Below are 23,878 nucleotides of genomic sequence, written 5' to 3'. Positions count from 1 at the left end.
CTTCTCTTCTCCTTTCCTCTCCTCTCCTCTCCTCTCCTCTCCTCTCCTCTCCTCTCTTCTCTTCTCTTCTCTTCTCCTCTCCTCTCCTCTCCTCTCCTCTCTTCTCTTCTCTTCTCTTCTCTTCTCTTCTCTTCTCTTCTCTTCTCTTCTCTTCTCCTTTCCTCTCCTCTCCTCTCCTCTCCTCTCCTCTCCTCTCCAGCCCTTTTATAGTGTAATTAAATGTTAATAAGTCTTTTTTATAATCTCCAGTCTTTCTTTAACTCCACAGTTATCTACATTTTATCTCATTCCCCAATGTAAACAATTGGTTGCACATATCGACTCATAAATAAATTGTCCCTATGTGCAGGTATAGGTTCCTGACCTTCATCTCGTTTGTGTGTCCTTGTGTTTTTTGCTCGTCCATCATTAGTGTGATCTGAGGTTTTTCCTCATACAGTACAGGCCGATTTGTCCTTTGGTATAGGTTGGATCATTTTGTGCCTTTTTATAAACTGCTGAATCAGCATAGCGTCAGCGCCACGTGCTTGTTGTCATTGTCCTGTTGTCCTGTTGTCCACTGAGACATTTGTTTAGATTCCAACAGATGGACTACGAGCCTAGCAACAGTAATTGTCCTCAGCTAGACTAATATGAGTCAGTCAAAAATAATGAATGATGAATTCAGCTGGCGGTTGGTTTATTCAACAGAGAAGGTGACACATTGTGAAGATGTTGCACATGCTGTAATTAGGAGTTTGTTTTGTGGTCTTTGAGGACATTTTGCTGCACTGGTAAAAACAGCAAAGCGCTGCCGCAAGGTCCTTCTGCATCTGAACTAAACTGTGACTCTTCAGTTATTGCCTCGTCTAGCCAAACGTCAGGCCATCCAGCCGTGTGCCAGGCTTCATACTCTGCTCACTTAAAGGATTAGCTGATGAGATGGTGCGACAGACTTGGCACCAACACAAAAGCGCTTTATGCTTTTATCAGTTAAGTGGGCACGTAAAGAACATTTGAAAGTCACATGATAAAGAGCTCTTTGGGGCCAGAATATTCTCTGCACACCAAAGTGTCATTGTTTAAGTAACTGTGTTTGAGAAAGAGTAAGGCAGAAGCAGAGCCATGGGTGTTATATGTGTTTGAAATACTTTGAAATATATGTAAATACTTTAATCTGCACTGACCTCTAGTGGAGGTTGATTGAAGTTGCACTTGTTTTATTCAATGTGCAGTGACCCTGCTGAGCGACAGAAAAACTTTTTCCGATACATTTCTATTTTGTGATTCCCCTCTGCAGCCAGTGTTTTCCTCATGCAGCTGCGCCTTCTATATTTTTTCTGCAGCTCACACTCACTCCTGTATTATTTTGTAATTCTCTTTACCTCTCTTACAGTCTTGTTGGTCTGTCTTGCTTCCCTCACAACCTTCTTTCCCATTCTCTTTCTTCTCTCCCAGTAGCCATCCAGCACCTGCTCACTTGCACTGTGAAATTCAAAGTTCAATCACTCTGTATTCCACTCGTGGTATAAATAATACATTGTGTATTTCGAACCCTGCGTGAGAGACTTTTTTTTTGTACTTCTGTGTTTGCTTTCAGTGTTGGGAATTGGAAATTTCCTACATTCTTATCCACATATCTCTTAACAGCTGTGTTGCCATTTACTGTAGCCGCACTTGTTTGTGTGCTGTGCTGGCCCACCCATGTCACTGTTCCACTGGTATTGTGTGTTGTCATGGGGTATAACAGCAACGACGGTAGTTTGTAAGACATACTGTCAGTGCACAGACTGTATCTAAATGAATGACATAAAGGACCTCATTCAGACCTGCTGAATAGTTAATTGATAGTGGGTGGCCTTTTTTTGTAAACCTCTACAATAGCAGCTAAATCATGAGTGAAAAACAATGCACACCTTATGAAAACAGCTGGTGCCTGACAACATGTTTGCTCATGTGTATGGGTACACAAAGTGCATGTGGAAAACCATTATGTGTGTGATTACGCCCACAGAAGGAGGGGAAAACCCGGCTTGAGCCGCAGGTTATCTCTGAACAAAAGTGTCCTGTAACACATAGTCACACACTGCACAGTGACCTTGATCACTCGCCTGTTGTGTTAGTCATGAGGGTTTTTGATTCTGTGGTCATCCTGGGTTGCCGTGAGGGGGGCATTGGAGGTTTATATGCACTCATCCTCATGTCAATATTCCCTCTGTCTTACTTCCTGTTTATGAGGAAAGGTGAGTGGAACTTTCTTAAAGCAAGGTTTAAGTCATTTTTGATGCCATACTGCATTTTTGACTTATCAGTGGACCAAATGTTAATATGTTGAATGCATATGCCATTTTAGTGCAAACCAAGAAGATAACATTCATACTGCAGACTCTTGTGATGTCTATGCAGTATGAATGTATTTTCTTCTTTAGTGCTACAGAGTGTGATCTTTGCCCTTTGTGCCCACTAGATGTCCCAGTCTAGCTGACCCAAAAACTGCTTTCCTCTAGTGTACCAGTCAAACTGTCTCTTCTATCATGTTCTTTTGTATCTGTATTGACCATCCATGCGGCCCAGCTCACACTATGACATGGAAACTAAAGACGACATGTTTGGCCATACATCCATCTTGTTATTGATTCCAAACGTATTCTGCATGCTCGTCCGAGTCCTCGTATGATGCCAGAGCATCAGGTGAAATGGCTGTGTGACATCTGGGGAGCGAGTGTGATCTCAGTAATCATAACAATTTTCTTGAGCTGCTCTCTATTCTTAGAAGGCATTTGCCATATGTGCCTGTGATTTTGTGTGTGTGTGTGTATTTGTATTTGTGAGCTCTTTTAAGAATCGTCAAGCCTTATTGAAGCAGAGATCAATAGTCATGTTCTCCAATTAGCACATTCTGTGGATTAGAGAATGTTACATGCAAGGATCAATAGTGCAAGACACAGCTGTATAGCAGCATGGTGTAGTTTCGACCCTCAGCACTGGGAAAATGTATTTTTATGTAGGCTACTACAAGAACAGAGAGCCGGAGGTCTGCAATCTGTCATAAATGCTTCTCCCCTGCTCTAAGTCACAATCTGTCCACCCGAGGTGATAGAGCTCAAATAACAGATCACTGATTCACAGGATTCCCCCAAGGCCTTAAGTTTGACATATCAACATATCAACAATATATGAATATGGAGACACAAGTCAGTAAAGAATTTCATGTCAGTCCATCATAAAACCTGTAAACCAATCAGCACAAATGTGAACAACACACTCCACAGCTCAGCACCTATCAGTTGACTAGTGCTGCCGTCTCACTGCATCTCTTCCAGTATATTTAGCAGCAGAAGAAATTTGGAAAAATCAATAGGAGCCTGAGAGGAAAGAGAGAGGAAGTGAGGTAGCCTAATTTTGTTTTGTTTTTAGAGCTGAGTGATTGTCTTAAATTATAGGTCACATTAGAGACAAAAGCATGAGTCTGTATGTAGAGTTTTTTTTTTTTGTTTGTTATTTTTTGAAGGGCTTCATTAGTCTCAGATGTCTGAAGACACACAGGCATCAGAATCGAGAGAGCAACCTCAGGCCCTCTATATGTAAGGGACTGTATGAAAATTACTTTGGTGGGGAGAGGGACTAGACGTTATCTTTCACTTAAAAAAATCCATTCCCTTAATCCCCACTAATAAATGGATACATTACTGTCTGTCTGTCCTTCGATTTTCTCGACAACCACTCATCCGATCAACTTCACACTTTGCGGGTGTAATGCAGCCAAGGAAGTGCAGTGTCTTGAGAACTTGGTGAGTTTGTAAACAGAGCCCATTACCCACTGACCACACACACTGAAAGCTGCGCGCTGGATTAATGCAGACCAAGCAAAGACACCAAAGTCAACTCCAGGCTGAAATGGAGACTGTTAAGAGCATCAGGAACTGACCCCTCAGGAGAGAAGGAAAGAAATGTTTAGAGAGTGGAGGGAAATGGAGATGGAGCTCAGAGCGAGAGCTGCTCTGGAAGAGCTTCAGAGGTGCAGGAGGGAAAAAGAGGAAAGCGATAAAAGCGATTGAATAAGCAGAAAGAAAGAGTTGCGGAGGAGAGGAGGAGGCAGGAGGCCAAACAGAGAGGAGGAGGGTTAATGAGCAAAAGGCCCTGGAGAAACAAAAACAGGAGCAACTGAAGACTGTGCGACTCTCCAAGAGGAGCTCCACCTAAACGCCTCCACAACATTTTCTGAAAAAGCAGCATCACCAGAATCATTTAAGCCCCTCCAGTGGCAGCAGGGGAGACTCTTTGGACGCTTTGATAAGAAACAGAATCAGATGGAGAGGAGGAGGGAGGCGCGCAGGCTCAAAGAGCACAACAGAAAGTGGGAGGCCTGCGAGGACAGACGCTGTAGCCATATGTCTGAGCAGTTTGATGGTTATCACGTGTCCAGAAACAGCATCCTCAAAAAAATCCATCAACACCTATTACTATTAATTTTCCAAGCACGATGGAGACAGCACGGTGAAGGAGGCTGCTGGTGTTTCGACTCACTCCTCCCCGCTTCACCTCTCGTTTAAAAAATCGAATTAAAAAATACAGTCATATTTCTGCATGTATCAGCCTCTCTGAACAAAGATATACAGTATATGACGTGGTCTGTCACCAAATACTGCTTTTTGACAGGACTAGTATTTCAAAATAAGATGATGATGCTGGTACTAGTGCATTGCTGAACATGGATTATATTATAGGTTTACTTTAAATAGCACAATTATCTCCACTGTTCTGCTTTCTGTTCTGATGCAGAAGAAAGTGAAACTTTAAGTGAAAAACAGACTGATCACGATTGCAATTTTATTTTTTATTTTTTAAAGCCTTGTTGAGATTTTTGTTTTTTTTCAAGAGATCTGGCCAAGAAAACACACACACATACACACACACACACACACACACACAAAAACAGAAAACAAAAAACAAAAAAATACACAAGAAATTTAAATGCACCAAAAAGTATTTGAGTTTTCAAAGATCATGCAAATAAATAAGAAGCAGAAACTTGACCAGGTGTGCTATTTGAATATGTCAGAGCCGCTATGCACTCTGTGAAAACTGAAATTCTCTTTTCAGAAACCTATTTGTGCTCAGTGGTGGAGAGTAAACAGGCCTGAGTTTCTAAATGTAATTAAACTTTCAAATTGAGATAAATGTCCTTCCTTGTAAAATTAATGTTCCAATTTTATTATCTCAAAAATTTGAAATGAGAAGTTACTGTTTTCTTTCCGAAAGGAAAAAAAAAAGTTTCCCATGCGATGGAACATTTTGGACAGGAGGGGGCAGTGTGAGACGTTGTCACGCAAAAGCAAGCTACAACTCCCTGTCTCATAATTTCTTTTCTTTATTCCAGAATAATAACATATAAAACCTTATGGAACGCGTTTATTTGAATGATCTATAAAGAGTTTATTTCTCTGTAATAAAAGTATTGCTCACCGAGAGTAAGTGCATTGGTGGTGGTGTGTCATCTAAAAAACTTGCAGTTGACTCTGCACTTCCCGAAGTCCTCAGCAATACACTCTCCAAGTTTGAGGTCGATCAGATGAGCAGTTGTCAAGAAAATCAAATGACAGACAGACTGAGGGAGAATCGATTTATAGTTAGATGTACTGTTAGTGTTGTCAGCCTTGGCTCTGGAAGCCTAAATATGTGCTTCTTGTTTGTGTAAATTTGATGAAGAGCAGAAGAGAAAGTAGGTGAGGAGAATTGCGAAGGAGTAGAGGACACATCTGCGGGTCCAATTTTCTGTTGTGACAGCCAGAATGAGGTGAAAAATCCTCCAGGAGGGGAAAGATGCTGGAGGGTAATAAAGAATAGATGCCTCTTCCCTTTGTGCTTTGCAGACCGCTACACACAGGGATCTGACCTTAGTCACTCATGCTCTTGAGTTTGTCCTTCCTTTGTTCCTTCATGTTCTGCTTCTGTCTGTCTTTTCTAACTTCTCATTACTCTCCTGTGCCACTGTGTCTGATTCAACAGCCTGCCTCGCTTCTTCTTTCCTTCCACCTCTCCCTTTCTCCCTTTAAATGACAACTCTTCAATAAATAAATGGGGAAAAAAAAAAAAAAATTTAACCAACAGGTCAGGCTCAGTTTTCTCTCTCTCTCTCTTTCTCGCTCTGTCTCTTCTGAGAGTGCGTGGTTCAATATTCCTCTGTTTACATTTAGCTCGTCTGCAATCGGAGCTCAGCTCCAATACAACTGGTATACATTACTGCCACCGACTGGAGAGAAAACTGCTGTGGTGTAAGAGTTTATTTTGCCTTCACGCCACACATGAGAGAAGCGACATCACGTAAGATTAGGTTTCCTGTCACCTTGTCTGACTTGTGTGTGTGCGCATTCAAGTGTAGTGTGTTTTTGTGTGTGTAAACATTAGAGCGACCCACATGGCCCTTAGTGATGCAGTTTATGTGACAGGCCTCCCTGTAATGAGGCATGCTGCTGTATAGCCCAGTTAAAAATGTAGGAACAGGAACGTCAACAAAGAGAAACAACAGCAGAAGTGGATGTAGACACAGCACATTTGTCAAACCCCGGCTGCCTTGCCTCTCTCAACCCTTCCTCCCTCTAAAGAGAGAGACAGTGGGAGAATGAGACAGAGAGGGAGCGTACCTTTTCCCGATTCTGTTATTTTTGTAGCATTAGGCGAGGTGATACCCTCACTGGGAGTCGTGCAGGGAGGGGCAGAGCCAGAAGCAGCCTGCACTGATTCTTGTGGATGCTTTAAGTATCCCAACCTCAGCCGTGACTGACAGATGATATTAGTTTATTTCATGCAGGAAACAACCAAATCGCTCTGGGCTTCCTCGCATGTGAAGGTGAATGTGGTTCTGCTGGTGTTTTTTATTTTTTTTATTTTTATGAGTCCCAGCTGAAGCCTCAGGTTCAGTGACTTATTACTGGTTAAAAAAAACTGTAAGGAGCGAGTGTTTGCACAAGGATAAAAAATCACTAATTAGAAGGTATACATACATTTCTGTCATGGGTCTGCTTTGTCAACTTCTACTTTACATTCTTTTAAAACTAGAAATTCTACTTTCAATTAGACTGTACTAAAATGAAGGGCAGTTTGTTAGAATTTTTTCTGAGAGAGCAGCGGAGGATCCCTTTTTTCCATCTTATATCCACCTTCATATTTATTTAGATTTATTTGATATGTAATATAATATAATAATATATATTTATGTAAAATAGTTACATTAAAAAGATTTATTTTGTGTGTGCCATGGGTCATAAGGGGCATTTTGCCAAACTAATTTATTTTACTGGCCAACTTTTTTTTAAATTCATACAATCCCTTATTGAAATAGTTTTTCAGTTGAGAACTGATCTCAACTATTACGCCAAAATCATTCACTTATCAAACACTTATTATTCACTACTCACTAGTTGTGGTTATCTGATGAAAAAAAAAAATCCTTTACTTTCATGAAATAATTGTCTAAACTTACCTTTTGTTCACCAACAATTGTACACTAGTTTTAACATTGCATTGTGGGATACTTTGTGTCCACTAGGTGCTAAATAAATTCAGACACTGCCAAAAGGCAAATGTGCCATATTCTAAACGGTGTATGATTTTTAGACACGGACAAAAAGTTGCCTTTCAACCAAAAGACAACTTGCACTTTCTACAGCAACAATAAAGATTCACGAGGGGTTGGTTCATACTGAATCACCGTAGTTAAAGTCAGGCTGCCGTGACTGTTTCAAATGAGCTACTTTTGTACTTGGTCTTAAATTTAACTGATATTGTTTTTACCTTGGTAATATTCAAGTCGTGCAACAGGGCTACTCGAGTGGGACATTCTTGTTTTTCCTCACCTGCCTCTCCATCACAATCAGCTCTCAGGCACAATCGACAGCCACTTTAAATATTTCCTAATATTATTGCATTTAGCGTTTTATGTTTTTTTTTCTCATCTCTGATGTTTGTCTCCCAAATTTTGTGCTTTGTGCACGGAGACAGAAATCCTCAGAGCTCTGATCACATCACATTTAAAAAGTTAATGAGACATTGCATCGACTGGCAGACACAGAGGCTGCACAACAGATGCGGCAATCTCCATACAGTGAAAACACACATTTGAGATGGGACTTGAATTCAGATGAGCATAAATTTATTTTCTTTCCATTAGTTAAATCTGGCTTTAAACACTCTCCTACAGTTACCAAGGAAACCACATTAGGCAAATCAATGAAAGTAATGTCACTAGAGAGGGAGGGCATACCTCAACACTCTCATCCCAAACAATCTCTGTCTCACTATGAGTGTGTGTGTGTGTGTGTGTGTGTGTGTGTGTGTGAGTGTGTGTGAGTGCGTGTGTGTGTCTGGCCCTCTCTGTCTCCCTTTCTCTCTCTCTCTCTCTCTCTCACTCTCGCTCGGTTAGTCTTTCTCCCTCTTGCTCATTTTCTATGCCATCTCCCACTCATCCTCTCCCCCTCTCTTTATCTGCTGCCTCTAACTCACTCACTCCCTCTTTCCCCCCTCACAACACTCGCTTTCTGACAACCACTGCCAAAGGACTAGCCGGCACAGCTCATCCCCAGATTCCATCTCTCAACGGGGAAGAAGAAGCCTGAAAGAAGAAAGACGGAGGGGAAGAAAAGAAAAAACAACTTAAAACTTTAGCCCAGGTGACAGTCTGGAGTTCTGTGTTGCAGCCTGTAGCTCCAGCAGTATGGCCTCCACCAGGGGATAAGAAAGGGTTGACTGAGGCCAGGTTTTGAGTGAGTGCGGAGAGACGCACATCAAGTCCACCCAGCCTCTTTATTCTCTTTTTATTATAGCTGACAGAATTTTTTGATCATCAGTCTCAAGTTAGAAAACTACATTGGATTCAAGTGGATAAAAAGTGAGGAAGTAGGCGGAAGTCGACTCAACTTAAGTTGGACAAACTGCTTGGTTTGGGTAAAGTTGGACAAGTCTTGTGTTGCTGGCCGGACACAGCCTGGCCCGACCCGGCCTGGCTTGGTGGTGCAGTGCCGGGCGATGACAGACAGTGCTCTCCCAAGATGTTGAGTCTAGATGGCTTGGAGATGATTGCTGTGCTGGTGGTCATGGGTCTCTTCATCAAAGTCCTGGAGCAGTTTGGGATGTTCGAGCCTGTCGGCGGGGAAGGTAATGGACTTTCTCTGAGATTTGTTGGTTTAATAACGGGACAATTATGGTACAGTAAAAAATTTAAGATTTTAATGGTGATGGGTGCGTACGAGTGTCGTGTGCATGAGCCGATACTTTGATCTGCAGTTCCCAATCTCTCTGGTCCTGAGTGGGCTGCAGTCCTGCCTGAGGGTTTGGGTTACCAGTGCAACTGTGGGCCATGCAACACACTCTCTCTCCCTCTCTTTCTCTCTCTCTTTCTCACTCACAGACAGACACACACACACACACACACACAGTAACTTTAGCTGTGTGTGATGCCTCCCTCTGCCCCAGGGGTGTGTGCTTTTACCCTTTAATCGATAACACTATGGACAGAGTGGGTCTGAGTGCTGTGCATAGGCCCTTGTCTCACTGAGGGAATGTCAGCCTCACTCTCAGAACTCTTATTAGGCTATAGCCACAGCGTGGAGCTGTATCAAGAGAAGAAATAAGGCTCTTTTTTATCATTTCTGCACATCAGAGGTCAACATGTTTTGTGAAAAGTGTGTATGTAAAAGAGACCAAACTTTATAGAAGTCCTCATTGATCTGTTATGGATCAGTAGTCAACTCTCAGTGAGGTCAATCCACAGTTTTTATGTTTATTTACAGTTTGACAAAATTACACTTTTTCTGTATTACACATTTACACCACTTCAAACAGTAGATGCCTGTAAATGAAGGGTTGACTGAGAAGGTCCTTTCCTGCTCTGGCTCACCTCCAGGAGCTGTCACCATGCACCAAGGCCTTGTTTGGCCTGTTCTATATGGATGACCTGCGTTTTGTCCCCCTCCAAGTCCAATCTACTTTAGCTTGTTCACACTCGCTTATCTCTTCTCTCTCAGTGACAACGGGAAAGATGGGATCCTTATCTCCATTCTCTGTTTCTTTTTTCTCTGCCCTGAGTGCCCTGTACACTTGGGCATCTGGCAGGCTCTTAAGTTTTCTTATCCTGACAAGAAACTGCAGTGATGCCCTTCTACTCTCATTTTGCATCACTATTGCACAGGTCAGACGTGCCATTTGCTCAGTTAAATATAAAAAATACTGCATACGTTAAGAATTTGCTGTGGCAGATTCTTCTGGATGCTACACTATAAGAGACACTCTCCATTTCTGATGCAGCCGCTGGACTGCACCCAGTAGGAATTGTTTGCCAACAGCTCTGTCATCTCAAAAAAGTTCCCCTTGGAAACCTATGGCCTATGCTACAGTGCTCTGCATACACATGTATGCACACACAAATAAACAAACACACGCACGCACGCACGCACGCACGCACGCACACACACACACACATACACGCAGAGTGGGGCTTCTTTTACACTCCCATTATACCCTGAGCATCAATCTTTGGAATATTTTGACCATACTCTATGGAAAATGGCAAACTTAATAAGTGTATGTGTGTGTGTGCCAACTCCCCTGTGAGTACTTAAACTAATGAATTTTCTCTTTAATGGAGAAACTTAGTCCAGATGGCAGAACGACTGTATTACTCAGACTATCTGCAGAATCACATGCACGCCGGAGAACCAGTGCACACTCCATATAAGGGCATGTGACATACGCTTGTTATACATGTCACTCCTTCAGTATGTGTGCTATGTTTATATGAAAAGCAATGTGTATTTACAATATGCCAGTGTTACCATTATGTAATTGGTCAATTGATCAATTTCCACCGTGTCTGTGCGTAAAACATGTCCATTCATATTTATCAGCAGTGACATTCCCCCCTTGCTAAGCCAGCTTCACTCCTCTGTTAGACATAAGAGCTTTCACTCTGCTTGACCTCTCTGCTGTGGGAGTGGAGTCTTGTGTGCCCTTGATTTACTTGACAGCAGTTAGTAGTTAGTTCCTGGTTATGTGTACTTTTTACAGAACAGTTTGTCTTACTAGCATGACAAAAAATAATACAAAAAATGAAGAAGTTTGGTTTGCCTCTGACCTTCCACTGATGGAAGGCCAGGTTTCTTTTCTCCCTCTTGCCAGCCTCATTTTCTGGTGAGACAAGTAAAATAAACTGTGAGACTCCCATAACTTTAATGAGATGTGTTGCTGATCCTATACTGATTAAACACACACACACACACACACACACACACACACACACACTGCATACACATGTTCCCAAGAGAAAGTTAAAGAGGCGGAAAAAGCCAGAACTAGCTGTGTGTGATGGAGGATGCATACACTTTCTGTGAGGTACACTCTGGTCTGGAAGTTTACAAGGCTTTGATAGATTTAAAGCTAATGGCTAATGGCTGGAGTGTGTTCTTTAGAAGTTTATGAGGTGGAAATTGAAGAGTTGGATGTTCTGATGGGAAGTTCTGGCTTGAGCTGGCTGGCTGTGTGCCTAAAAAAAAGTTTCTAATAACACAGCGCTTTCCTCATCCCGCTTCTTATTCTAATTTGTTGACTTTAACTCACTCAAGATACTAAAGAAATCTCTGTCTGAGTGTTTGCCAATGACAAATGCATCACTTTACTTTCTCTTACTTTCTCCCACCTGCTCCTGTCACTGAGATTTACCTCTTGCTCTCTCTTAGTGGATATATGTGGCTATTTAGGAGCTTCTTAGAAAAGCAGCACCTACTGTTTGAGCTGCAGTGAGCTGTGCATTTTCCTGATCACTCACTTCTTGCATGAAAGGTGTGGCATCTTGCCATATGCACCACTGTCTCTTTCAGACTCTGATATCATGATAAATTGAACTGGCACTGGGCTTGATGAGGTCCTGGATGTCAGGGAGATGTTCCAACGCAGTTTCATCACTTCTGAGAGGCCTTTGATACTGTAATGTCTCTCCTTGCCTTCATATCATCTCATACCTGATTCAGCAGCAGGATGTGAGCCATATGTCAAACCAGCCTGCAGAATCTAATCCTTTACCTTCCACAGTGATGTTTCACTTGGCTCCTCCTGTTTGATCCATATGCATTTACTGGATATTAGAAGCAAGTCTATGAGTCTTGTCACTGAAGTGGCACACAGTTGAGAAAGAATGTTAGATTTGTTGTTTCAGAGTACTGTGGAGGACCCAGGGAGGGCATTCACCATACAGAATATTGGATTCTGTAACTATTTTACATTTTTATATGTCGGAATAATTTTTTTAAATTTCCTGGAATCACCTCAGTGAGCTCTGTAGACCATATACTCCGATGATAAAGCCAGCGTTTTCCATGTTCAGAAATTATGGATGACAATGTCAACAGATTTGGACCGGACCAAAATATCTTGCCAACTATCAGATGGATTGCTGTGAAATTTGCTACATTCATGCATGGGTTTTAGAGTAGCAAGTCTTATGACCCAGGTGATCCTCTAGCACCACCAGCAGATCAACTTCTCACTTATTCAGTGAAGTATCTCAAAATCTACCAGATGAATTGGCGCAACTTTTCGTACAGACATTCATGTTCGCGAGAAGATGAACTGTGATAACTATGGGGATCTTCTAACATGTCTCCTGCTGTCATTAGGTCAAAATGTAAGCACTTTCATCCATGAACTAATTTCTAATCTCAGCTGTACAAATGCTAGCATGCTAATGCGCTAAACTAAGAGGGTGAACATGCTAAATATACATGCTAAACATCAGCATGTGTGAGTGTTTTTGCATACTCAAAGCAGCACTGTGCCCAAGTATGTCCTCACAGACCCACTAGCATGGCTGTAGACTCTTAGTCATGTTTATACATCTTTATATACAAGTGCGTCTATGCCTTTAAATGTGTAAATTGTGGATTAATTCAAAAATCCTCCAGAATTCATTCATGAGCAATTGCATGAACTGGACAGTGATGCCAGTAATCGAAAATTAGCGTGTCTTTAGTGAGCAATTTAGTTTTACCTTCATAATGGAGCAACATCCTTTGGCTATATACAATAAGGCTCAGCAAATCATTTATCACACTTACGATAATATTTGGCTATGATCAGCACTGTGTGTGTGTGTGTGTGTGTGTGTGAGGGAATGAGACAGTATGACGGAGAGGGATAAGTGCAGGTAAATTGCTTAGCGGTCAGCAGAGGACCCATTTGTGTCCACGCACGCATACACACATACATACACACACACACACACACACACTCACTCACAGAGGCACCTCCATCTACCCTCATTGTAATTGCCCTTCAATAGATAGGCAAGCTAATGGAATATGCAGCATGTGTGCGCGTGTGTGCAAGTGTGTTTGTCGTCCATTTAGAGCGAGCCACATCACTTCACACACTCTGTAGTGGTCTGAGGACATTCCAGCTGTCAGATCAGATGATATTCTGTGTCAGTCACCTACACCATTGCCTTGACCTCAAGACAAACACAAAATGTCTCCTGAAGCTTCAGATTTTTAAAAGAATTACTCCTTTAAACTTTTCAAGTACTCGACAAGAAGTGGTGGTGATTCTACTCTGTTGGAGAAAGTTGAGACAAGGGCAGGGTTGTTGGTTCCGTAGCCTCTATCAGTGGTTTGGACAACAAGTATCCTGGTTGTGGCAAACTTTATAAACACTAATGAAACTGCAGTGAGAGTGGAGGAGACTGTCCTTGTTGCCCTTGTCTGAGGCTCTTTCTCTCTCTCTGCCCCTCAGCTAGAAGATGAGAGCCGGGGACACAGGAGGATCAGACGGGGGATATTTAATACACAGCTCTCTCCATCCTCTGCCGTCCCTCTCTCTCTACCACTCTCTCTTCCTCTGTTTGTCTCCCCCTCTCCCCCTTTTTCTGTCGCTGTCTGTCTTCTTTTTTCCTCTGGCTCCCCTTCCCTCAATTTGATTATAGCAGTCGTGTGTGTGTGTGTGTGTGTGTGTGTGTGTGTGTCTGTGTGCGTTTGAGAGCGGCTGTATTTGCATGGCAGGTGCTCTGTGGATAAAAGAACAGAAGTTGTTGACGTTCCGCTGCTCTTCCTCTGACACACGTCTGCAGAGAGATGATAACATTGAGAATAAACTAATGATTTCTCACACACACGCACATCTACACACACGTATACGCACATGCAGCCGTGTCCTTGAATATATCCCTTGCTAACTTTTAGGAGTTGGAAAGATTTGCATTAACATAGCTTAGCCTTGTGTCTGAAGACCTTTTCCCGTATGCGGCTTAAATATTCCGGCATTTGGTTTTCTATGTAAGCTGCTGCGGCAGTTTGCAGGCACAATTAAAACCAATTACATGTAACCTCAAAAGGATCATGTGCTGTTGAGAGCCTCAGTATCCAAGACCTCAGAGTCAGCTATTAAGTAGCAGCTGACTGTGTGATGCACTACGGTAATTCAGTCCCACAAGCCTTGGCACTGTGAATATATCTGAAATGATGTCTTGCTTTAAAAAGGCTATGCCAATTATACATTTGTGTGCAAGAGAATTGTATCTTTTTTATGTGTAGCAGCATTTTTTGTTAGCTATTTATTAAGTAATTAGGGATTACCAACAATGCATTGCATCTAGATGTTGTTCTTACATTTGACATTCATTTCACATTTTGACATTCATTCTATGTCAATGTAAACTTCACATCACAGACACAAAAAAACTACCAAACAATTTAACCAACAAACACTTCAATAAAACAAAAAGTAAAATAAAAATAAAATAAAACAAAAAAAAAGTGAAGGACAGAAAATTTGGACTATCGTCATACTAGTAGCCTACAGGAATCATATGGGAATATATAAGTAACACTTTTCCAAGGAAATGTTATCGGAGCATTTCAAATTAAAGGATTGATTCACAGTTTCTCAAGTCTGTCTTATCAAAAAATGAATATTGAACCAATCCTCCTGTTCACAATGGCCGTTAAGAGATTTCCTTTGTGTCGTGCTGGACAAATCAAGTAACCATCTCCCCAAACTTCAGACTTTTCAGCACAAAATTCCTTGTTTGTGTCACCCTTCCTTCCACCAAGGAAACACAAACATACTCCTGAAATGAGCTGAGGTGGAAATAGTTGAACCTGAAATCAGCTGCTAATGACTAAACTAACTAAATATCTCACAGTTTTCACTCACACTTTAATTCCCAGCTGCTCACTCATGATGCTGAATGAAAATGTTTCCTTTGGCTCTGTGATTGAAGCTGCTGCCTGTTAACACAGCTCTCTCCCTCCTACACTATATATTCTTCTCTCTTCTTTCTCATATTCTTCTTCTCTCTCTCTCTCTCTCTCTCAGAAATACAGTATTAACAAGGGCACAAAAGCCTTGCAGCAGGATTCACCAGGATAAAACATTTATGTTGGACAGACAGTGGCTATTATTCACTCTGTTTTACAACAACAAAAGAAGGCTACAGGCTGCTGTCCTTCTGTTACTGATGTGACTGTCAATTTGATCTTTATTCATGGCTGGATCCCAATAAACTCTCCTGTAGGCGGCTGCTGGCTGGTTGAGTTTTCCCCCAAGTTCAGTGTCTCCTTGTCTTTTGTTCCAACACAGCAATGTGTTGTTTGGCTGCTGTTCGCTCGCTCTGTAATACAGTTGCTGTGACAGTAATTTCCTCTCAAGATTTGTTGCAGTGGTCGTCTTAGTACCAAATCTTTCAACAGTTGAAACCGAACCTTCGGAGAGCTTTTCTGTATTATTATCGACCTGTTCAGGATGTTTACCTGATTTGGTTCCTGGCAGGAAACAGCAGAGCCGAGTGTTTATGATTTGATGGAAATAAGTTTAGGGGATTGTTGTGAGCGATGACAACACAATTTAGATTGACTGCTTTAAAACACAGGATGCGTTTTAAAAAGGATGAATGCAGCTGAGTGCCATAAAATAAGGGTCAAAGTACAGCAGCTTTAATATGGTTTGGTCTGCTTCAGTGTACTACACTAGCGTGTTACTGTCCTTTTCAGTATTATGGGTGTGTGTGTGTGTGTGTGTGTGTGTGTGTGTGTGTGTGTGTGTGTGTGTGTTGGAAATTGTTAATGGCTTGTGATCTTTCATTAGTCTCGAACTGTTAGTCTGATCTCTGGAGCTGAATTTAAATGAAGGACAATAATAAAGAGAATAGCTAGAGGTGAGCAGCACTGTTGAATATGGTGTTGCTAATCGAATGTCTTACCTCGCACTGCCCTCTTCAGGTGCTAAATTTAATTGCTGCAATATGTGGTTTAGATCATTTAAGCCTTGTCTGTTCAAGATTCAGCCATCGAGTTTTGGTTTTAGGGCTGCAACTGCATTACTTATTTATTTATTTTATTACGGATTCATCTGTAGAGTAATTTCCTCATTAATTGATTTTTGCTTTGGTAATATGTCAGAAAATAATGAAAAGTACCTGTTACACCTTCCTGCAGCTCAAGCTGACAAAATAAATGTCATGTTTTGCACATCCACCAACCCAAAATTCAAATATGTTCAAGTTAATTATGATAGAAAATCTGAAAATGTTGGCATTTGAGAAGCTGGAACCAGAGAATGTTTAACATTTATACCTAAAAATGATTATTAAATGATTATCAGATGATCAAATCTGCTGCTGATTAATTTTACAGTCACCCAATGATTAACTGACTAATTATTCCAGCTGTGGTTTGGTTGGAATATTGAACATTTCAGGAGAAATGTATACTCTCCAACTGCTGAAAAAGTATATTTAAAAAAAACAAACAAACATTAAGAAAGTTATGTTTTGGTAAAAAATATTTTAATCAATCATTACTGACTTTTTGCCACATCAAAAATGTACAAGAAAAATCCAGGAATGCTTCTCACATGTACCCCTCTTTCACATATTCATGTCTTTCCCATCGACTGTCTCATAAACGAGGTATTGCCATCTGCTACTCCACCTATATTCTAAAAAACCAATGATTAAATAAAATTAATGAACTTAATTTCAGTATAAATGCTAGATTCACGTATGCAGAAACAATCCATTACGTCTTATTTCCTCAAAAGAGAAAAGCCTCTGATCCCTCTGTCTGTGATTATGTGTCCTTTCTAAAGGGAACTGTTCATTAGCAGCCCTCTGTAGTTTATGCTGAAAGGGCTCTGCCCCAGTAGAATGGATCTGTTTTTGTCCCACATCGCGGTATTAAAAATATCCTCAAAAGCTAATGATCTATGCAAATGGATCTCTTCTTTCACTTATCTAATTGGAAACACACTAGCCAATTTTGAGCACCATTTGTCAATGACCTCCTCTGTGTCTCCTTCACTGCACGCATTCACACACACATACACGCACACACACACCAGCCCCCCCCCCCTCGCTCTCTTAGACATTTTAATCAGTTTTGAGAGGAATAATTGCCCAGGTAGACGTCTAAATATGGTGGTATTTCAATTACTTGGTGTGTCTGGCTTTAGGCAAAATATGCCTCACAGAGACTAATCAAGGAAGACTGATTAACCTAACATTTTATTACAGTCTGTGTGTGTGTGTGTGTGTGTGTGTGTGTGTGTGCACTGTGCATGTAGATTAACATTTAGGTAAGCGAATGTCCATCATTATAGATACATCATTACATCACTTGGGACATACAGTCACATACAGCCCGCAAACAGTTGAGGCTAAAATAAGCTCCTGTGGTTTGTCTGTGATTTTTCACGGTCACTGCCCTTACAAGACGTTTTGAGGTGATGAGTAGAGGTCAAGGGGGTTGAAGAGGAAACATCTGAGTAACTTCTCTTGGAGCTGTTTGGTACGCTCACCTCTGTCCTGCCAATTATATCACACACACTCTCGGTTTCCACGCACATGGAGCAACACTCACGCTCTGTTGGGCACAGACTGCACAGAGCTTGTATCTGCTTTGCAGTGATGTGACAGCTGTCATGTGAAGAGCTTGATGTGTGCGCAGTTGTTTACCTAACTTTTCTACCCAGAGATGCTTTCCAGTGTTACAGATTTGGTGATTAGTTGGTCAAAAGATCTGTAGATGCCGCATTTGCTTTTAGAAGGTGAACATTTTTAGCCATGCTAACAGCATAGCTTCGGGGATGGCAGTTACTGGCTGCTGGATGGATTGCTATTAATTGCATAGATATTTACGGCCCTGAGAGAATGCATCCTAATGACTCCAATGATATTTTAACAATTACTGGAAGAATTGTCATTAAATTTAATCTTGCCTTCCGGATGAATTGTAAACACTTTGACAAGCCCTCAATTTTACATGTGTTGCCATCATCGGGGCAAATTTTTAATTTGTCCAGTACGATAGCAAACTTGCTAATCATGATACCTAATTACCATCAGCATTTTAGCATAGTCACTGTGAGCACATTAGCATGCAGACATTAGCATTTAACTCAAACAACCACTGCCTCAGTCTCACAGAGCCTCTAGCATGGCTGTAGACTCTTGTTTAGACATACAGAATACTAATATTACTAATAATTGTTCTTTCAAAAAGCAGCTCCTAAATACACACTGGCATATAGTCAGTGAAAGAAAGGTTATATGAAAATGTACACATCTAAATGAAATTTAGCCCACAGTGATTTTGCAGCACCCAAGACGTCTAAACATCTTTTGACCTGCAAGGCACCAAATCAGTGCAACAGTGAAGGAAGCCAAGAGTTATGCTACCATTATTAGATGCAAACACAACAACAGTAACAGTAAGTTTAAAGGTCAGTGCCTCACATTATTCCTATAATCAGAGCTGTCCTGTCTGAGCAGAGTTTTAGTTAAGAATATTAAAGGGGAGATTTTTTATTTATTTTTTATTTTTGTTTACCTGTAATACATTGATCTTACACTTCTGTCTTGGTATATGGCAGATATCCTGATGCTTTATGTAAGAGATGATGACAGATGGGCATGACACGCCTTAATCTCTCACACTTTCATCCTTGATTTGAGTCTCCCACTGCAGACTGTCAGAGAATTTACTGGCCTGAATATGTCACTGTATTTAGGAATTCATATAGTTTAATTAATCATGTCCATAAATGTATGCAAAAATATAGGGTAATATAATGCTTCATGTAGATTAGAAATCTCTACAGATGACAAGCCGTGAAATAATTCATATTTAATAACCATCTTCTCAATTATCTTCTCTTTAGTTACCTCAATTTACATAATCATAAAGACACATTTGTAAGAATGTCCGATCCCTCAGTGCCATTAGAAGCTGTGATGAGTCTCCCTTATTGTATATTGAGCACTTGACAGCCACAGTTGACGTCCTCACATTAGATGACAGTGATTGACTGTTGCACACCTTGAGTGCCCATGGGCTAGTTTCTGCCTTTAGACATGAACTCAGTCTGCGACGGCAAAAATCATTGCAGTTGTCATTTTGTCTACCAAAGAGCATAAGTCTGTTTCTGATGGAGTGTGGGTTGTTTAGTCTCACAAGGCTGTGCTCAGAGATGTGTGCTCCCTGAGGCTCTGCAGCTATATTGTAGCCCTAGGTCTCATTTTGACTCTGAGAATCATTAATCACACGACAGACACGTCAAACCCTCCGTAGACCTCTCTGTCTCCCCCACTCAATCATAGTTGTGCTACATCAGAAAATTACTTTATTTTTGCAAGTGATTTTGAACTGATGTGGAGAGCACAGACATGCGATGTCATGTCGGTGTTGGGACTGCCAGATTGGAAAACTGTGGAGGGAGTTAGAAATTATGTATTTTGTTGTTTAATTACCTCAATACCTCAACTCAGGATATCTGCCACAATACCAATCTGATACCAGTGTTCTGTTTTTCCTAAATGTAGAATCTATATCTCATGATAGTCTCTGTTGTGCGAGGCAATACAGTAAGGTCAGGGTTTGCTGTGGGATTAAAAATTGCGCCGCGCTTTGACCTACTGAGTGAATGACTGAAACTGACATAAGAAACAGAGCTGAAGATTTTCATGATAACCTTCTCACAAAAACTAATGTGGTTCCTTCACATCTGGCTGATACCCAGTCTCTACAGTAATAAGGTTGGGATCGGGTTCGATCCAGCATTTAACATGAAACTGTGCCTCAACATTATGGCTCAGAGGGTTTAAAAGGCTATATCCTTTGAATACACTGTAATTCCATCTTTGCCTCTTGTTACACGTTGTTGAAAAGTTAATGGCTCACGCCCAAATCCTACGTGTGTTATATTAATTCTACATGGCACGTCTCAAAAATGGATCAATCTATCCTATTCTGACAGAAATATTTCCCAATGTGCTAGATTGCATATGAAATCCATGTTATAGCCAGATTTCACCTCTGGGCTGTGTGTTTGTGTGTGCACGTGTGTTGACTTCACACTCAAGGGAGACTGCCACATCTGCGAGTTTCTCCACAGTAGCCACTGGGTCAGATGTCTGTCGTCACAGCTTCCCTCCTCCCTTCTGTCAGTTTTTCTCTGTTTCTTCTACTCCAAATTCTGTCCTTAATTTTCCCCCTGCCACCTCTTTTTGATTCATCATTCGTCTTTTTTGCGCTCAGTCCTTGCTGTACCCCTGGCTGCTGTTATTTCTTCCTTATCCATCCCATCTTGCCCCTCCTTTCCCCGTCTCACTTCCTATCTCGTCTCCCAGTTCATTCTTCTCATCTGTCTTTTGTATGTTTCCCACTCTGTTTCCCCACTTAACCTACAAGTAGTACTCCTCCCTCCATTCCCCTCCTTACATTTCTCATCTCCCTCCTCTTTCCTCAGATTCACTCAGTCCCATCACTGACCCAATTAAGCATGGGGAGGGACACAGCAGGAGGAAAGTGACGGAGGTAAGGCGAGAAAGAGAGGGAGGACGGGCAGAGAGTAGAGAGAGTTTGAGAGTCAGTAGCTGGAAAAGCAGAGAGAGTCAGAAAACAATATCCACCAACCTGCCAGGAGAAACACAGTGAATTGTCTGAACTTCACCTGGAACTTAAACAACCTTTGACAGCCTCAGAGCTGGGCGGGCGGGAAGCAGCAAGTCGTCAGTCCTGCAGCCACGCACTTACTATTCTCAATGAAGAAACGAGGAGAATAACAATCTACCTTCAGTGAAGAAAGCGGGTGGGGTGCCGTGCGGAGTTAGGATGGCCGAATGTCGGCATATAGAGGGAGACTGAGGGGAGAGACTGAAGAGACAAAGACGGTGCATTCCTGGCTGGATCTGAGAGGGGGGGGGGCTTGGTTGCCCTGGGGCAAGAGAAAGATTTTTGTTGACAGAAACAGAGACAAAGAGAGGAAGGGGGAAAGGATGCATCTGTTCTTCCAAGACAAGTGGGAGGTGGAGGGGCTGCAGACTGTGGGCATCCTCCTGGTGGTCTGCAGCTCCCTCAAACTGATGCACTTTCTGGGGCTCATCGACATTTCCATGGCAGGTAAGAGAAGCTGTAAGAAAGCAAGAGAGAGAGGCACTGAGTGAGAAGTCAAAATGATGAATATGGTGAAGGAAAACTGGAAGGAGGGGTGTGTGTATGTGTGTGTTTCTGAATGTTTTTAGGTTTAAATGGCTGTTATGTTTCTCACATTTGTTTATAGTCCCGTGTAGTGTGTGTGTGTGTGTGTGTGTGTGTATAGCTTTGTCTGAGACTGAAATACTTAAGAACATACAGTATATCCACATCTTTCTAACTCACATATAGTTGCAGAATGTTAAAACTGCTGCATTTATGACACAAAGGAGATTCAAAACTTCCAAACAATTATATTTGAATGAAGAATTCCTGTCCAAAAAAACAAAACAAACGCATTTTAATCAAGAAAGAGATATTTCTGAAATTCATTATTCAATATTTTATTTCTTACATCTAAGGGGGGTGTCCGCCTCAAGGCCACACATTTTTTACAGAAAACCTGCATGACAAATTTGAGGGATGGAGTTAATAAGATGTGCACTTACCACATGAGGCTCTAACAAAAAGATGCATTATGGGAAATGTGGGATCTAGTGTTTTCGAAGCTTAAACTGCGTTAGGGGCTAAATGTCAGGGTATCTCGGCTCTTGCTGCATTGATTTTGGGCTTTTTTTTCTTCTCTTGTTTTCCCTCTTGTGAGTCCCTCAGCCTGATGGAAACGTATCACTAAACAGCTGGAGCACAGCAAACAGTAAAGATAGGCAGGAGGTGGGGGAGGTGGGACGAGATGAACGACATTAGGTAAAAGTCCCAGGCCTCATTTGAAACCACAGGCAAATGAAAAACCAGCTGGACCAGCTGGAGATTTTAGTTTAATGATCATTTCTGTGAAAATTACAGTTCCACTTCTCTCATCACGAGATGTCAGGGAGGCCTGGAGATCATAGCTGAACGGGTTAATGTTGGATCTGCTCCACCAATCTGCATCTGCATCAGCAGTGTACTGCATCACTGTGGCTCTGAACTGTAATATGTTTGCTGCTTTCACTTCAGCTCTCTGTGCCTTGAGAAAATTCTCAGATCTCTTGGGTTTATGAAACCTGAAGCTCCTTCAAAAGTTACTCGATATTGTCAAAAATGTGTTGCCATCAAGCTAAAAATAGAGCTGTTTTTCTTATATCCTGAAGAGTTGTGATGGTCTGTCGGTGTACTCTGGAGGAAATTATTGAACACTAATTGCTTAATCACTACAGGGCGCACTGGATAACAGCATTCCTCATCAGACCAGCTGTTGGTCTGAATAGACAGTTTTTACTTTTCCACCTACTCAGGCCAAAATGAAAGAATCTCTGGTCTCATTGTCAGTGCCACTCCAAAAAACAATTTTAACTTCAAAGGCTGGAGAATAAATTGGTCATGTTACTTCAATAGCGTAAGGAGTGCAGTAACTTAATTGTTTTCAACCACAGCAGTCTGTTAATGTTAGATCAACTTCCATATTGTTTACTATATCTTTCCAAATCCCAAAGATAGTATGTTTTAAAACAGCTGTGGAAGAGAAGAAACAGCAGCAGCTTAGCGATGATAGATAGATAGATACTGATAGACAGATAGACAGATGTTTTGGGGGCACGTTTCATCAAATATATGGACCTTTAAAGAGATGCACTTGTGTGCGTGTGCTTATGAAATTCAGGCTAATCCCTCTGAGATCAAATATCTCTATTCCAAGAGAGACTTTGCCAAGACAGCTGGAGCACATTTACTCAAAGACATCACAACAAGCAAGAAATCTCATCACCAGCAAAGGACAAAAATACAGAGAAGGAGCAGGAAAGGTGTCTCTGTCCTAAAACAAACATATCTGAGCAAATATTTGAAGCTCGGTGTTCCATGCACAGCAGAGGAAGTGAAAATCATTTTTTATTTTTGTTTTTTCTTTTGTTTTTGTACCAACCTTTATCCAGGCTTTCAAAACAATGAGGATACTTAAAAAAATATCTCACAACAGCTACTGTTCCTTCATTAAACTGTAATCTGTAATTCTATGCCAGAGGTTTCCCAAACTTAAGATATACCCATTAGATACACCTTAAGCACTAATGGCAAGTCTCTAAGTATGTTTACGTGCACCTACAGTTTTATGACTTTACTAGTGTTTCTGGGTTTTTTTGCTGCTTTAAAATTATTCTCACCTATAGCTTTCTAGCTGAAATTTTAACTGTACATTTATTTGATGCAGCTGTGAATCACTTTGAATGTCAAGTTTTATAAAACTTATGATTAACCTATGAAATATGATGCATGCAGTAAAGCAAACATACAACAGTCTATAAAGGAGTTACAATAAGTTAACAAAACAATCTCACCTCGGGATCATTTAGTAGCTATTCTGGAGCTTTTGATCAAATTACATGATCTTCTTCAGCAGATGGAATTGCAGCCATGACATAGTTAGTCTCCTGTGTCTTACTTGTAAAGTACTC

At 41.2% G+C, this 23,878-nt stretch overlaps 1 protein-coding gene across 5 annotated transcripts in view; it reads left to right on the top strand.

The window, feature by feature from the left end:
- The window catches only part of LOC139622941 (A-type potassium channel modulatory protein KCNIP2), an 84,485-nt gene that overhangs the window by 55,129 nt on the left and 5,478 nt on the right, over positions 1–23,878 (top strand). Inside the window, exon 1 of one of the 5 annotated variants that reach the window (XM_071480674.1) lies at positions 8,508–9,132. The exons of 3 other annotated variants lie outside the window; for them this stretch is intronic. In XM_071480674.1, the coding sequence (XP_071336775.1) occupies positions 9,027–9,132 (106 nt within the window). In that variant the 5' untranslated portion in view covers positions 8,508–9,026. Of the gene's footprint in view, positions 1–8,507; positions 9,133–21,253; positions 21,417–23,878 lie in introns of those variants that run through there. One more of the 5 variants, XM_071480673.1, reaches the window with a different exon arrangement.

The sequence above is a fragment of the Trachinotus anak genome, unplaced genomic scaffold (genome assembly GCF_046630095.1).
Source record: "Trachinotus anak isolate AG129_WGS33_773 ecotype Australia unplaced genomic scaffold, CSIRO_AGI_Tana_v1 ptg000007l, whole genome shotgun sequence".
NCBI classification, from domain to species: Eukaryota; Metazoa; Chordata; class Actinopteri; order Carangiformes; family Carangidae; genus Trachinotus; species Trachinotus anak.
This window is presented reverse-complemented; position numbering and strand designations above follow the sequence as displayed.